The sequence below is a fragment of the Ochotona curzoniae genome, unplaced genomic scaffold (assembly GCF_017591425.1).
Source record: "Ochotona curzoniae isolate NIBS_2020 unplaced genomic scaffold, NIBS_Ocur_1.0 scaffold_4683, whole genome shotgun sequence".
Taxonomy (NCBI): Eukaryota; Metazoa; Chordata; class Mammalia; order Lagomorpha; family Ochotonidae; genus Ochotona; species Ochotona curzoniae.
The window spans coordinates 28,777,161-28,790,782 of record NW_024467121.1 but is presented as its reverse complement, the minus strand read 5'-3'; the positions used below and the strand labels follow the sequence as shown (position 1 = coordinate 28,790,782).

The window sequence follows — 13,622 nt, the reverse complement described above, 5'->3', positions numbered from 1 at the left end:
CCTGTCCACCCAGAGTCCAGCCCCTTTGCTTGGGTCCCCTGCTCTCACACCTCTTGCCAAGCACAGATCGAATTTCTAATGGTGCTCCTTCTCTACTATTCATCCTCTCCAGCTCCTTCCCAGGGAGATCCAGTACCTGTACTACTTCTGGCTTCCTTCTGCTGCCATCACTCTTCCTCTGCCCGAGGCTCCCAGGGTCCCTGCAGGCCACCAGACCTCCTCACACTTATTCACAGCTCCTTGGTGCAACAGCTCAGACTTTCCTATACGCCCTCCCCACCCCTCAGCTCTTCATGTCTCCTTGCTTCCCCATGGCTCCTCACACCTTCTCATATCACCTCCCACCTTCTGATGCCTACTCATGGCTCCTCATACCTCCTGGCACCTAACACCTTCTCATACCTCCCCATCTTGCTGCATGTCTTCCCAAACCTCCTCATGCCACCTTACACCTCCCTATGCCTCTTCACACTATCTCCTGCCTTTCCACAGTTCCTCATGCCTTTCCATGTCTCCAAAACTAGGTCTGCCATGTGGGTGCAATAGCTCAAAGATTTGTACCTTCTTCTGCTTTCCTAGGTGCATTAGCATGGACCTGGATCAGAAGTGGAGCAGCCAGGACTTGAACTGGGCCCCTAGGGGATGCCGACATTGCAGGCAGCAGCTTACCTTTCTGAGCCACAATGCCAGCCCTAAAATACAACTTTAAGGAATTTAATTCACAGGTTAACTTGAAGGATGAAGGGAGTTTTCTCTCTTTCTTTTTTCTTTTCTTTTCTTTTCTTTTCTTTCTTTCTTTCTTTCTTTCTTTCTTTCTTTCTTTCTTTCTTTCTTTCTTTCTTTCTTTCTTTCTTTCTTCCTTTCTTCTGGATTTATGTATTTGTATTGGAAATGCAGATTTACATAGAGAAGGAGAGACAGAAAGATCTTCTACCTGCTAGTTCATTCCTCAAATGACCACATTGGCCAGAGCTCTGAAGCCAGGATCCAGGAACTTCTTCTGGGTTTCCCATGCAGGGTGCCAGGGCTTTGGGTCATCCACTACTGCTTTCCCTGGCCACAAGTAGGGAGCTGGATGGGAATCAGAGCAGCTGGAACACAAACCAGTGCCCACATGTAATGCTGGTGCTTACAATGGGTGGATTAATCAGCTGAGCCATCGAGCTGGAAGCCCAGGAAGAGAGTTTCTGAGCACAGCTTGAAAAGGTCCAGCTGAGTGCAAGATAAAGGCTGTGAATCACAGAGTAGATAGAACTTGTACAAACTGTTGATAAGGCTTTCTTATGTGATGTTATCTCTATGGCTTTTATCTTGGGAGCCTCAGAGTATTTTTTTTTCCCCTTTCATTTTTTAAAGTTTTATTTATTTTTATTGGAAAGGTAGATTTACAGAGAGGAGAGACAGAGAGACAAAGATCTTCCATCTGCTGGTTCACTCCCCAGATGACTGCAATGATCAGAACTGAGCCAACCAAAGCCTAGAGCCAAGAGCTTCTTCCAGGTCTCTCACGTGGGTGCAGGGTCCCAAGGCTTTGGGCCATCCTCGACTGCTTTCCCACGCGACAAGCCGGGAGCTGGATGGGAAGTGGAGCAGCCTAGACACAGACTGGTCTTTGTAAGAACACTTTAGCTGTGATTGTGAATCTCTTCCTTGTTCCTAAGGGAGGTCGTTGAACATGTTTCTCTGTATTGGTGGCAGGGGGAAGGCAAAGGTGGTGGGGCCCTGCCTAGAACCCTGTAGTAATTTGCCAGATGAAGCTGGACTCAGTGCTCCCTTATGGCAAGGGCACTATGCCGTCCTTTGAGCTCTGCCTAGGAGTTTGAGATTTTCCTATATTTGTGGGGAGAATCTCTACATCCTCCCTACCTCTGAAACAGACTTAGCACAGAAACCAAAGCCGTGTCTACTATCAAGACATTCATCCTTGGAGTCGGAAGGTCCAACCTGCAGAGCTCTGAGTAGGCTCCAGGAAGATAGCAGTGTTTACTCTAAATCCTGTGGGAATACCAGCATCCGCCCTACCCCGAGATAAGCGTAACTGCATGGCTCTTGAGTCCTCACCAGCAGCCTGTGAGTGGGGTCAGGTGGCACTGCCTAGTGACTCAGTGTCTCTGACCAAAGTTCTCTGTGCTGGACACTGTACTGCCATGCCATCTGATTATCATCATCACGTGTTTTCCTAGTCTTTTTTTTTTTTTTAATGTTTGCAAAACTGTTCAGGAGATTAGGCCAGGCTGTTTTGCTGTGTTTAGATGAGTACTTCTCAGTAGGTGGCCCTTGGGCTAGATGTGTCAGCATCACAGGTGCCAGGGACTTACAAAGGCGCAAGGGAGTGATTTCTGACGTCCACCTGGTCTCGCTGAATTGGAATCTCTGAAGCAGGGTAGGCAGGATGGACCTTTTTGGCAAGTGATTCTTCTGCACATGCAAGCCCAATGACACTTCTGGGGTTGGTCAGCAGTGTAACTTTTGAAAACTTCCCAGAGGGCATGATACCTGCTGCAGACATTCGGAGAATTGGCCATGGCCCCTCCTCATAACGCTGTATCAGTAGGCACCTGGGACCCCACAGAAGGATCTCTGGATTACCCAGACATTCTACAGTAAGTGGACCCTTCTCCTCTGCCTCTTTCCCATGCAAGCGGGTAGCTCCTAGCTTATGTGCACCAAGGGCCCAGAGCTGCCCTCCCCCCACCCTACCACAACTGATGCTTTTCATCCCTGCTCAGCACTCAGTTCATTTCAACCCAGGCCACGTGTTCCAGTCCCTTAGACAAATATTTGCAGGGCCTGAGCAAACCTTGAGAGGAGTACCCTATGCGGAGAGAGTTGAGGAAGGGGAACTCGGGAGATGGGGAACATAGCAAGAAGAAGCAGGGCTGGGAGGTGGGTGCATGGGGGCACTGCAGGGTGCCAGAGAGATATCATAAGTCTAGGGCTGGGTGGGAGGAAAAGGCCAGAGGCCACAGCCATGGATAGGAACTCCATAGGACAAGGTTTGCTAGGAAGGAGGGCATCTAAGTATTTAAAAGTTTTGTCAAAGGATGATTGACAAGCAAAAATTGTGTATGCAAGGTGTACCATGTGACATTTTGATGTACAAATCCAAGTGAAATAATTCCCCAAGATAATGAACACATCCATCATCTTAAATAGTTTTATTCACCCATTTTTATGGTGAATGCTTAAGCTTTACATCCTTAGCAACTGAAAAGTGCACAGTTTGTTGTTATTAACTAGTCATTACACTGCACCTTAGGTTTCTAAGATTTATTCAACAGGGTGAACCAGGAGGACATTAAGCTTAGCAAAATGAACCAGACACAGACAGATGCAGCATGATTTCACTTATATTTCAAGTCTCCAAAGGCCAGATTCATAGAAGCAGAGTCAAAATGTGGTTGTGGGGTAGTGGGGACAGAGGGTGATGGAGACAGTCAAAACTTGCTAGAATGTGAGTCTCTGGAAAGATAGCCTCTCTCCATGTTCCCACACTTCGTTTCCTGTTCCCAGTACTCCACCCAACCCCAGGGATCCAGGGACAGCAAACACTGGAGGTCACCTACTGCTGCTCTACCTCTAGGAGAGACCCCGGCCTCCTCAAAAGCCCCCTAAGGCCCCAGCAAGCCTGAACTAACCTCGGAGCTCCTTCTCTGGCAGGAGCAAGCACACGTCTCTGTGGGGTGGCAGCTGGAGTGGACACCTACTTGCTGTCTCTCCCCATCGCCTTCTTGAAGCTCCCACCAGATCAGTGCCACACCCACTGTAAGCAGACAGTGGAGCGGGCTTCTAAAGCTTTTGAAGAACCACATCCTTCAGTATTTCTCTTACAGAAAATCATCAGGCTTAATACATCTGTAATCCACATACACTAGACTACTTTAAATTTGCTATAAAAGCTGAAGCCTATATGGACATTTAATTTGGTGCAGGTGAAAGTTTAATAAAGAGGCTAAACTGTTTATCTCAAGTATGAATCTTTCATTATTACTGATGAATAGAGAGAAGAGAGACAAGGGGAGGAAGAGACCAGCTTCTGTCTTACAAGCTCACTTCCCAAGTGCCCACAAAGGCCTGGTATGGCCTGGACCAGTACTAATGTTGAGGGGTATGCCATGGTAATGCTGAGGTATGCCATGGTAACTTTATTATAATTATATAATAATAGATCATTGCGGCCATGTTGGATATTTCTAGCTGGCACCAGTTCTAGGCAGCAGCCATGCTACAATTGTGGTTTTGAGGTTGTTGGCCAGAGCGGGGTTGTTGGTGGAGGGGGAGGCAGACTTTCAGAAGTGACCCCGAGGGAGAGGATGTGGTGATGTGTTTTTTTTTTTTAAATCCATGACTGCCTTCTCACCCATATCATTGGGGTGTTGAACCCAATCCAGCTTTCTTATGCGAATGGCAAAGACGCCAGCACCAGAGCTGTCCTCTGCTGCCTTCAGGGGACTGAAGGAAGCTGGAAGTGGGAGGTGGAGCCAGGAACTGAACCCAGAAACTGCAGTGCGGGAGGAAAGCTTCTCAACTGGTGTTTTAACTGCTAGACAAAATGTTGACCAGTCTCCCTCCCAACCCCAACAAGAATCTTAAAATAAGAGAAGTACTTGGCAGTGGTAGATCAGTCATATCTTTACTTTCATTTTTCTTTTTATAACCATTTAAAAATACCTTTGGCAATGTGTTACTGCAAACAGCAGGTGAAAAGCTGCCCGAGGACCTGGCTGTAGAAAAGGGGAAAGGGGAGTTCCAAGGGAGGCTGTTGGTGGTTGCTGTCAGCATACTGTACCCCCAACTGCCCTGTGCTTCTGTTGTTGCAGGTGATTTTCAAAGCCAAGTCAAAATACTCTCCGGAGTTACTCAAGTACCGGTAAGTACGCGGGTGTTTCCTTCCACGCTAAGAGACACACACACTTGCACATGATGCTTGTTTTTCCATCTGGAGTTTGCACACTGCACTCCTGTATATAAGTCCCTAGAACAGTCCTGCCTGCCACCTGTCTGCCTGCCAGCACTGTTTCATTGCCTGGGAGAGTGTGCTTACTGAATAGGGTTCCTGCAGTACATTTGCCTTGTTTGGGAACAAGACCCAGTGCCTGTCCTACCCAGGGAAGAAGGAGGGAGATGCGTGCTGTGCCTACACCTTTCTCAGGCACTTGAGAGTAAATGGCTTCAGCAGAAGAAAAACCTTTTTCCCTGAAGATGCCTGGTATGAGGCCCAGTTCCTGCAGGTGCAGGGGACGAGGGGGATTCCCTCTCCCTAGTCTCTAGCTGCTGATTATCAGTGGGCTCTTGGTTTTTTGGAGCCCCACTGACCAGTGTCCAGTTGCCATCACAGTTGCTGGCTGGGCTCTCATTTATATTCAACAGGTATAGCTTTGTTCATTCAGTCTTCTGTCAGGCCCCACAAGGAGGAAATGTTCTGGAGAAGCAGTTCTGTTTGCAGAGGTGTCCTAAGCAACACAGACAATGTGGTTTGGGCAAGGCAGTATACTCAGTACACCAATAGCATGGACTGTCTGTGCCTTGGGAGTCATGGAAATCTGCAAGGGGGGAGGCTTTCGCTGGGCTGTGCAGGGGAGGCTTGCATTCATGGAAGTGAGTCCTTCCATCCTGTGCCAGATACATGTGAAAAGGTGGGCAGGAGTGTTTCTTCTGCAGAGAGGGTGCCTGGTTTCCCCCCAGGTTGTCTAAGAGATCTGACCTCCCCCCACCACCGAAGCCATGAACCAGAGGCTTCAGTAATGCTCAGAATTGGCTGTACAGCAAAGGGAAGGGGAATAGTCTGTGTCCTGATGGTCTAATGACCCTGCCCAGGAGAGTGCCACTGCCACAAGCAGATGTGGTAAGAAAAGTGACCAAAATGAAAAACAAACGAGCAAACCAACTTTCTTACAGTATTTACTGTATTTTATGTAAATTTCATCAACTCTCCATGTCTGCTGGTTCCGCAGCTTCGGAGTTAACCAACTGTAGATTGAAAATATTTGGTGAAAAGTTGTGTTTATGATGCATATGTACAGACTTATTTCTTGTCACTATTCTCTAAATAATACAGTGCAACTCCTGTCAACATAGCTTTTATACGAAATATTACCAATAATCTAGAAATTATTTAAACTATATTAAACTATATTAAATTATATTAAACTATATTAAATAATCTAGAAATTGTTTAAACTATATATTATTTAAACTATATTGCAGGATTAACATGCTGGATAAAACATCTGTATCTCATGTGTTTGTACTTGAATTTGATATCTGGCACCACCTCTTCCCTCCAGCTTCCTGCTAATACAGGCCATGGGAGGCAATACTCAAGTAGCTGGGTTCCCACTACCCACATGGGGAATCTGAGTTGAGTTCCTAGCTCCTAGTTTCTGCCCTGCCTACTGCAAGCCATTGTAGGTATTTGGGAGTAAACCAGCTAATGGGATATCTTTCTCTCTTCCTCTCTCCATCTCTCTCTGCCTTTCCAAAAATCCAAAAGGCAGAATGCAAATGTACTAAATGTGTTGTATGACATTCACCTTCAGACTGTATATATAAGGTGTAAATGGAATATGAATGAATTTTGTGTTTAGATTTAAGTCATTTCTAGGATAGCTCATTATGCATATGCAGCTATTCCAAAATCTATATATCCCAAATCTCAAACCCTTCTGTCCTGACACATTTCAGATAAGGGATAGTCAACATGCAGTAAACTCTTAAATGGATGGTCTCTTCTCCAACCAGAAACTAGCCAGGTCTTTCTTTCACATCCATAACCTTTGCCCTCCATCCCCTCATCCAGGACAACTGGGGAGAGTGTTCTGATTGGCTCATAGAACTGCCTTTGTCTTGGAACTGGTCAGGGCCAACACAGTAAAATGGCTTCTAGGATAGAATTATGAAAACTGCTCAGGGAGGAAATTGTTGAAAAGACTCGCATTCTCTGAGTATCGGGATGGCATATTTGGGTGAGAATATGTCGGTGTGGGTACAGCTGCTGCTTGGCCCTTGAGTCAAGATACACCTTGGAGATCAGCCACGATGATACCTGTGGGTGTTTTTATTGGGAAGGAATTCACAGAAGTGAAGGGAGAAATAGAGGCAGGTGCAGATATTACAAGTGAGAATATCAATTTTGGAATCATAAGGGCGGCACAAGTTCAGATAGATAATGTTGCCTGACTCTTCCTGCTTCCCTTTCCCCATTTTCCCCATCTTAGGAATACTTCTATGAGCCCCTGGCATATTCAGTGTGGATACAGGGAGTGAAGGAACATCCTAAATCTGAGCATGGAGAAAACTTCATGCAGTGTATGCAGGCAGAAGTGAATTGAATCACTGTCCATAGATGTTGTTATAAAGTCTGATAGGCCTGTGGAGGTCAGGTGCAGGGGACCAGGAGGGCAAATGTCAGAGGGCACCAACTTTGCTTATGTATATATGTATGTATGCATGTGAGGAGTACAGGAAATATTTCCTTATAACAGTTTTGTTTGAGCCAAGAACTGCAGGGTGAGTGGCAGTCAGGGAGGCAGAACACCGGTTGTGAAAATGAAATGAGAGGCTTTGCCAGTGGCTAGTAAATGATTAATTGCAAGACACAAAATCCCGTTCATTTTAGTCTAATGTGTCAGAGGTTGTTCTGTTACACTGGCCACCGAGGGCAGGAAGTCAAGTCTCAGCTGGCCACTGGCGTGGGAGTGCTGCAGTGGACACCTCTGTGCTGCTCTGCCTCTCACTGTGTCTGTCTCTCTCCTGCCCTCCCCCTTCTCATTGCGCCCCACCTCTTATCTCCCCTCGGCATCAGTACCATCTGTAGCTGGTAGCAGAATCAAGGTTCCCCATTCCCTGGCCTTCAGGGCTTTGAGAGCACTAACATCACCTTCTGGCTTCAAAACAACTTTTAGTAGATGGTTTTCTGCTCTCGTGCTTGCATTCTAAACACACTCAACTTAGCCCAGTCTATTTTTGAGTCAAACAAGGCTGTTAGTTTCATGTTTAACCAAAGTAAATGTGATACAGTCATGAAGAGAATCTTGAAGCTGTTGGCTTGAGTGTTAGTACTTCTGAGAAGTTCTGCATAGAACACAGATCGCTCTGAGAAACTCCAGGCTAACAATGGCCAGTGAAATGGACAATTAATATTTATTAGCTGGGGGCCATTGCTGTGGCAGATTGATTTTAAAGGTTTGATGAATGAATGAATTAATTAATTTATGGCAGTGTTATAGACAAGGAGACAGAAAGAGTTCTGCCACCTGCTGGTTTACTCCCTAAAAGGCCACAGTGGCTGGGGCTGTGCCGGGCCAAATCCAACTCCTCATTAGCAGGGAGTTGGATTGGAAGTGGAGCAGCCAGGATTCAAACTGGTGCCCATATGCAATGGCAGCTTTACCCATTATGCTACAGTGTCAGCCCCCTGCTGTGGCAGATTTTTAATCACAGTCATCATTTTATCCAACAGAGTATTCCCTGGATGGCACTGTAGTAGTGATGTTTTGGGGTTAAAATGGGTCATACAAAACAATGCATTGTACACATACAGTTGTCTTTCAGTGTCTCTAGGGGCTGGGGACACCTCCTCTCAGCTACTCAAATCCAAGGAGCTCAAGCCCTTATAAATATGGGATTTGCATACACTCCTTGCACATGTTCCTATATACTCACAGGAGCTAAATAATGTAAATTATATGTAAATACTTGTTGTAATGCATTGTTTAGAGAATAATGACAAAAATGACAGTCTGTATATAATTCAGGACTAGTACATTTTTTTTTCCAACTCTTTTCAGTTCACAGTTGGTTGAACCCAGGGATACCTTCCTGAGGCAGTTTGTGATCAATTTGTAATTTGAATCTGGGAGCATCACTGCTAAAGTCTGAGCCCTTCAGTTTTGTTGCTTTTGCCAGCTGCCTCCTGGTTTAACCAGCACACAGCACAGTGCGCTGGCTTGATCTGCCACCTGCAGGCAGAGAGAATGGAGCCTTCAGTTTCCCTCTTGTCCTTTCCAGGCTGCCCCTCTACCTGGCCTCACTCTTCATCAGTCTCGTTTTCCTCCTGGTGAACTTAACCTGTGCCGTGCTGGTGAAGACAGGAAACTGGGAGAGGAAGGTGATCGTCTCCGTGCGAGTGGCCATCAATGACACGCTGTTTGTGCTGTGTGCCGTCTCTCTCTCCGTCTGTCTCTACAAAATCTCTAAGATGTCACTGGCCAACATTTACTTGGAGTCCAAGGTAGGGTGGGCACACCGTCGAGATCCCTCTCATGAAACTCATTCTAAAAATGCTGCCATTTCCTGGTCTGCAAGCAAATAGGACACGACCCATCTCCTTTGCACCTGAGCTCCACCTAATGATTAGCCATACCATGGCTGCCAAACACAGCGGCAGGTGGATCTTTGAACTTTGTATTCCAGAGGCTTTCATTCCAGAGGGCCTAAAGGGTAAGTGTGGTTACTGGCAGAGAGTTCTGTGTTTGGCTTGTAGACATGATGATTTCACCTACATTTTAAGGGAGGTATGGGCTTGATTGACCCAGTAACAATAGTGAAGGTATATCTGGTGCTGATGGCATTCTAGGTACTTTGAGCCCCTTAGGTGTGGAAACTCAAGCCTCCTTCTGACTGCAAGGGAGTAGGCAGTATTATAATCTTTGCTGTATAGATAAGAATGCAAAGGCTCTAAGAGAGCAAGTTGCTGGTCCCTACTAGCAGAGCAGGTGAATAGGCAAGATCGGTGGCCAGCGTCTGGCACCAGGGGCTGTGATGCTTTCCCCGTAGTACTGCTGTGGAGATCCACCTCAAGGCCCATGCTGTGGCCCACTGTGCCCCGAGTGGTGTCTCCTCTGCAGAAGGAGCCACTCCCAGAATGAAGAACATTTCCTCTCTTAGTGTCCATAAGGAGGCATGACGTGAGAAGCGGAAGCTGCCCCTTCCTTTGCTTGTACAGCCGTGCCTCACAGCCTGGTCTCCTTTCCTGTGCCCAGAGTTCTAAAGGAGGACAAATAGGCAACCATGCTATGCCACCAAGGTGCTTCAGATCAGCCCGGTCATCTGATTGTCCTCTCACTGGCAGTTTCCCAGCCTGAGCCCAGACCCCGGGACATGGGCTGAGAGCAGCTGTCTGGGCTGTCACTGGCTGGAGACGTGGTGCTTCTACCTTTGCCTCCAGTTTGTCTCCCTGTGCCTTGGTTTTCTTTTGAAATGGCTAAAAGTGATGGCTCCAGTGCCTGGGCTTCTGCAGCTTAGTGGCCGTGTGCCCCGCAGCCTAGCTCCTTGTCTGCTCTTGGCCATGTGGCTCATCTGGAGATTGTGGAACAGTCTCTCGTTCTGCTGATATTATGCCTTTAGCACAATCTCTGCCTCTGTTTTCAGAAGGACTTCATCAGGGCATCTGCGATTTAGATACACCCTCAGAAAACCCAAAACATCCTGGCAGAGTCATCTTTGATACATTTCAGACTTGATTTTGACTTAACTTTCTCTGTTAGGTTTGTCTCTCCTCTAAGAGTTATCCAAGGCTTCTAAAACAGAATTGCCATTTTTGATGAGGGAGAAAGCATGGTTTGTCAAATACCATTTAGTTTACCTGTATAGCATACAGACTAACAAAATCTTTTGACAACATAAAATAGTGTCATGTAATTGGTTAATGATTTCTAAATCCAAAATTCAAAAATGAGTTGTAGCTTTCTGGTTCTGTTAACTGTCCATTTCTAGCTAGAAGGTCCATTACCTGACTTTGGGACTAGATAATGTCAGGAAGTAGAACATACATCACTGATCCATCTGTAAGTCGAAGCCACACTGGGACATCTGTACTCAGCCCAGGGGGGTGCAGGCTGCCCAGAGCTCCCTGGGCAGCACAGCTCTCTCCCAGCCTCCATCCTTTTGATGTTGTCTGTGTGTGCTTCCTGAGAGCCAGGTCTGGCCTGTTGCATAAGCCAGAACATCCTCTTGAAGCTGAACAGAGTGAGAGATTGAACCAGACAAGCCATCTGACCTCCTAGCCAAGTCCCAGGGCGAATACAAGATGATCACTGAGATTTCTGGAAGTGATGTGCGTGCCCTGAGGCTCAGGAGGAGTAAGAGGTGAGGGAGGTGGGTCTCCCAGAAGGCTTAGTGAGGCCACAGGGCCTATGAGCTCGCAGGGGGCTTTCCATGTCAATACCTGGTCGGGGTCAGGGATGGAGCTGCTGTCCTGAGCCTGATGTGGCCTACCACTCTCTGGCTTCTTCTTTTCCAGGGCTCCTCTGTGTGCCAAGTGACCACCATCGGTGTCACCGTCATCCTGCTTTACACCTCCCGGGCCTGCTACAACCTGTTCATCCTTTCATTTTCTCAGAACAACAATGTCCGTTCTTTTGACTACGACTGGTACAACGTGTCAGACCAGGTCAGTGGGGCCTGTGGGCTTTGCAGTGGTCTACCTGGTCAACCACGGGTTGATGCGTGAGCCCCTGTTTCTGCGGCTGCCTCTCTGGCTGACCTGGTGGACACAGTCACTTTCCCACGTTGGCTGTTGTCTCATCTGTCCGGTAGGATGGCCTGCCTAGTTCCCCTCTATGTCTTCTGAGAAAACTATGTGTGTGTGCATTCTCATATGCCTATGAACACACACAAGGTTATTGCAGCAAGTTTATGGAAAGTGGAATTAAGGCAAGTTTATTTTGGTACACAAATTTTTTGAAATCTATGTGTATAAGCTCTAAGCCATTTGTGAAAGTGAGTAGTATAGGAAAAAAACTACATGGATTTGAAAAGGTTCTCATACCAAAAGAAACTTATTTGAAGAGCAGAGTGACACACAAAGAGACAGAGACCATCCATCCACTGGTTCACGCCCCAAATGGCTGCAGTGACCAGAGCTGAGCCAATTTGAAGCCAGGAACCAGAACCTGCTCTGGGTCCCCTACGTGAGTGCAAGGGTCTAAGGACGTTAGTCATCCTCCACTGCTTTCCCAGGCCACTTGGAAGGAGCTGGATCAGAAGTGGAGTAACCTGAGTACGAATGCTGCAGGTGGAGGCCTCGACTGCTACACACCGACACGGATACCAATCCCGCAGATTTATCTTAATATTCCACGAACATTTTGAAGTATCTTTGGTTGTACAAATACATGAATGTGTTTACACACACAATTCATCTCTTTCTGCCACCTGTCAAGTAGTACCTACCATTTCAATGTTTTCATATAAATGTAAGAGGGCATTATTAAAGAGTAAAAGTTGGAACAACTGGACAAAGTATCCTCAGTTTCAGGAAATATTTAAAACTGTCATGTTCTGATTTTTTTTAAAAGGAAACATGTATACAACATCTGAGAGAATCCAGACAAAAGTGCCTAATATAAAGGTTGTAGAAAAAGATCATTGTGCCAGTGGTCTGCTAGGATTCTCTGTCTTGTCAGAATACACTTGAAAGTTATAAAGGAGATGGGCAAGCACAGTGAAGTGTCACCAGGCACCCATGTTCACCCATGGGAACCATGTTCACAGGGCTCAAAACAGAAAAATGAGACTGAACTGGAATGAAAAATGTGACATTAATTCATCTTCCATTTTTTTTTAAAAAAAACTCAAGCATTGTACAAAGTGCTGGGAATAACGAAAAATATTCCTTGTCCAACTGTTCATTAAGAAACACTCTTTAAAAATGTAATTTTTCTAATATTTTGGATTGATTTGCAAAATATTAAATGTCTAACTATAAAAGTGTTGAAGCTTCCCTTCAAATCCCCAACAGGGGCAGGCATTATAGCACAGTGTGTTCAGCCACTGCTTGGGTTGCCTGCATCTTGTGTTAAGAGTGCCTGGAATTGAGTTCTGCCTCTGATTCAATCTAGCTTCCTGTTAGAGCACTGAGAGAAGCAGGTGGTGCCTCCAGTACTTAGGTCTCTATGCTCACACGGAGACCTAGGTAGCGTTCTCAGGCCTGCCCTCGCCCCAGCAAAAGTGGGCATTTGGGGAGTGGACCACAAGATGAAAAATTTCTTTTCCTCTCTCTCCTCTCTTCTTGTTGCTCTCAAGAACTGAGGATGAGGCAGAACAACATTCTCACTCTTAAGTTGTAAAAGGAAGAAAATCAGCGTTGGTTGAAGGCAGAGGGAGTTAACGTGGCTGTATGAACGAGTTTTGGGCGGTGATGTACTAACACATCAGAGATAGGGAGTTTCTGTCTTTGAAGTTTTGAAGGAGCTTGTCTACCCCATGTGGTTTGAATGCTGCATACTTCCCCAAACCCTAGAACATACATACCTGAGGTCTGAGCTGGTACTCTTGTCTGGTGTCAGTAGCCACACAGTTTAGGGCAAAGGAAGTATTTTAAAGTATTCCGTGTTCCTTTTGGGATGAGTGCCTTGGCCTTTGACTCTCCACTGCTCCCTGTCTTCCCTAGGCGGATTTGAAGAACCAGCTGGGAGATGCCGGATATGTGGTGTTCGGTGTGGTGCTTTTCCTGTGGGAACTCTTACCCACCACCCTGGTGGTGTACTTCTTCCGCGTTAGAAATTCTACCAAGGATCTTGTAAGTAAATTATTTTATATTTGCAGAGGATAGCTCCTAATTCTGATCATGAAACTTGGTAACTAAAGGTTTTTCTTAGCTTTTCAGTAGGGAACATGGT

General features: G+C 46.3%; 1 protein-coding gene across 2 annotated transcripts in view; it reads left to right on the top strand.

The window, feature by feature from the left end:
- Window positions 1-13,622, top strand: part of GPR137B (G protein-coupled receptor 137B) — a 36,518-nt gene that overhangs the window by 15,080 nt on the left and 7,816 nt on the right. Inside the window, exons 2-5 of one of the 2 annotated variants that reach the window (XM_040968054.1) lie at window positions 4,821-4,870; window positions 9,010-9,232; window positions 11,243-11,392; window positions 13,394-13,522. In XM_040968054.1, the coding sequence (XP_040823988.1) occupies window positions 4,821-4,870; window positions 9,010-9,232; window positions 11,243-11,392; window positions 13,394-13,522 (552 nt within the window). The remainder of the gene's footprint in view (window positions 1-4,820; window positions 4,871-9,009; window positions 9,233-11,242; window positions 11,393-13,393; window positions 13,523-13,622) is intronic. The other variant, XM_040968055.1, reaches the window with a different exon arrangement.